Source organism: Sitodiplosis mosellana, unplaced genomic scaffold (genome assembly GCF_009176505.1).
Source record: "Sitodiplosis mosellana isolate CC-2019 unplaced genomic scaffold, AAFC_SMos_1.0 Smas_scaffold_7386, whole genome shotgun sequence".
Lineage (NCBI taxonomy): Eukaryota > Metazoa > Arthropoda > Insecta > Diptera > Cecidomyiidae > Sitodiplosis > Sitodiplosis mosellana.
In genome coordinates, this window is record NW_022602443.1 from 1 (window position 1) to 1,323 (window position 1,323).

At 33.6% G+C, this 1,323-nt stretch overlaps 1 protein-coding gene across 1 annotated transcript; it reads right to left on the reverse strand.

The window, feature by feature from the left end:
• Positions 1-308: 308 nt before the first annotated feature.
• Positions 309-996, reverse strand: LOC129580233 (COP9 signalosome complex subunit 6-like; the record flags this gene model as incomplete). The annotated part of the gene is made up of 3 exons (XM_055470464.1): positions 834-996; positions 562-693; positions 309-466 (listed from the first exon to the last, which is right to left on the reverse strand). Coding segments are annotated over exons 1-3 (453 nt in total), but the record flags the coding sequence as incomplete, so codon positions are not given.
• Between the last annotated feature and the right edge of the window lie 327 nt (positions 997-1,323).

A 1,323-nucleotide genomic window follows, 5' to 3' on the forward strand; every position in this document is an offset into this window, starting at 1 on the left:
TTGCTCATTCCATCGAGTTTGTCCATCAAGGCTTCATGGTTAGTGCTCTGTTTTCGGATCATTTCGTTGAGTTTATCTACTAGCGCCTCGTGATAATCTTTGTTTTGCTTAATGAGTAGATCCAACTGGTTTAACTTATTTAGCTTTTCATTAATTGCATAAACAAAAAATGATTTGTATGGTAAATTGACATGGGAAATTTCATTTTCCGATTTCACGGGGAGCTGCTTGGAAAAAAAGATGACCAACAAATAAATTTTAAGTTGAATACATAAAAAAAATGCGGAAATTTGAAATATATATTTTACGTCAATTTTCCATGATTGTGGGCTAAGTTGTAACATGATTGAACTTTTGTTTATTTCGCATATTTGCTTATGCACTTTGATATTTTCTTCAGTTGGATGATTGCCGATGCTGTACCAGCCGAGAAACTCCGAATCTGTGGACGGCTGTTTGTCTATATCTATACATCGACAAAAGATAGGGAAAAATACAACGATAAATGCACAAATTCGGACAGAAAATTGGATTTAGTTTTAATGCCAGTATTCAAATTACATTCTTGTTGTTTGTTGCGACATTTTTCCTTATCGATGATGATGTCATGATCGGAAAAATTGAATTCAAGTTCAAATGAGTTCATAACCTCAACATTAGGACCGCTTCGATTACCGATTAATCCACCAATCACTGCCAATGAAAAAAATGAAATTTATTGTTGACACAGTCTTAGCGGATAAGTACCAAACGATGAAATTCTATTTGTTTTTTCTTTCGAAACAGAGGTGATGTTAATTTTTTTACTTCACAAAATACATGTTGATAATTACCATGTTGTGGGCTACCATTTTGAGTAGCAATACGTGTCCAGTGTTCGAATATATTCATAATGAAAGGCGGATGCAGTGATACTGTACCAGAAGGATTGGTCGTCGGACTGGCCGAATTATTTCTTGATGCCTCGGCACATTTATCGTCACTATCCAAAACCATATTTTTGTTTTTTGTATTCTTTTTTTTAAATCACGTTTGTTACTGGAAAAAACTCACAAACTCTCTGCACAAAAGATTGAAATGCATTATTATTTTAATGATTCAAGCACTCTTTTCACATCGATGGTGTTCTTTCACATGTTTTTATATGAAAATAATATTCATTACGTAATTTCCAAACAACAATAGAATAGAAAATGAATCGTTTTACCTTTAAGAAAAAATGTTCGACACACTGGCACTCGAATGACAGAAATCAATGGAAAAAAAATCGTAGCCATCTTGAATTTTTCAGCAGCTGACAGACAGTATCAAATGAATACGGTC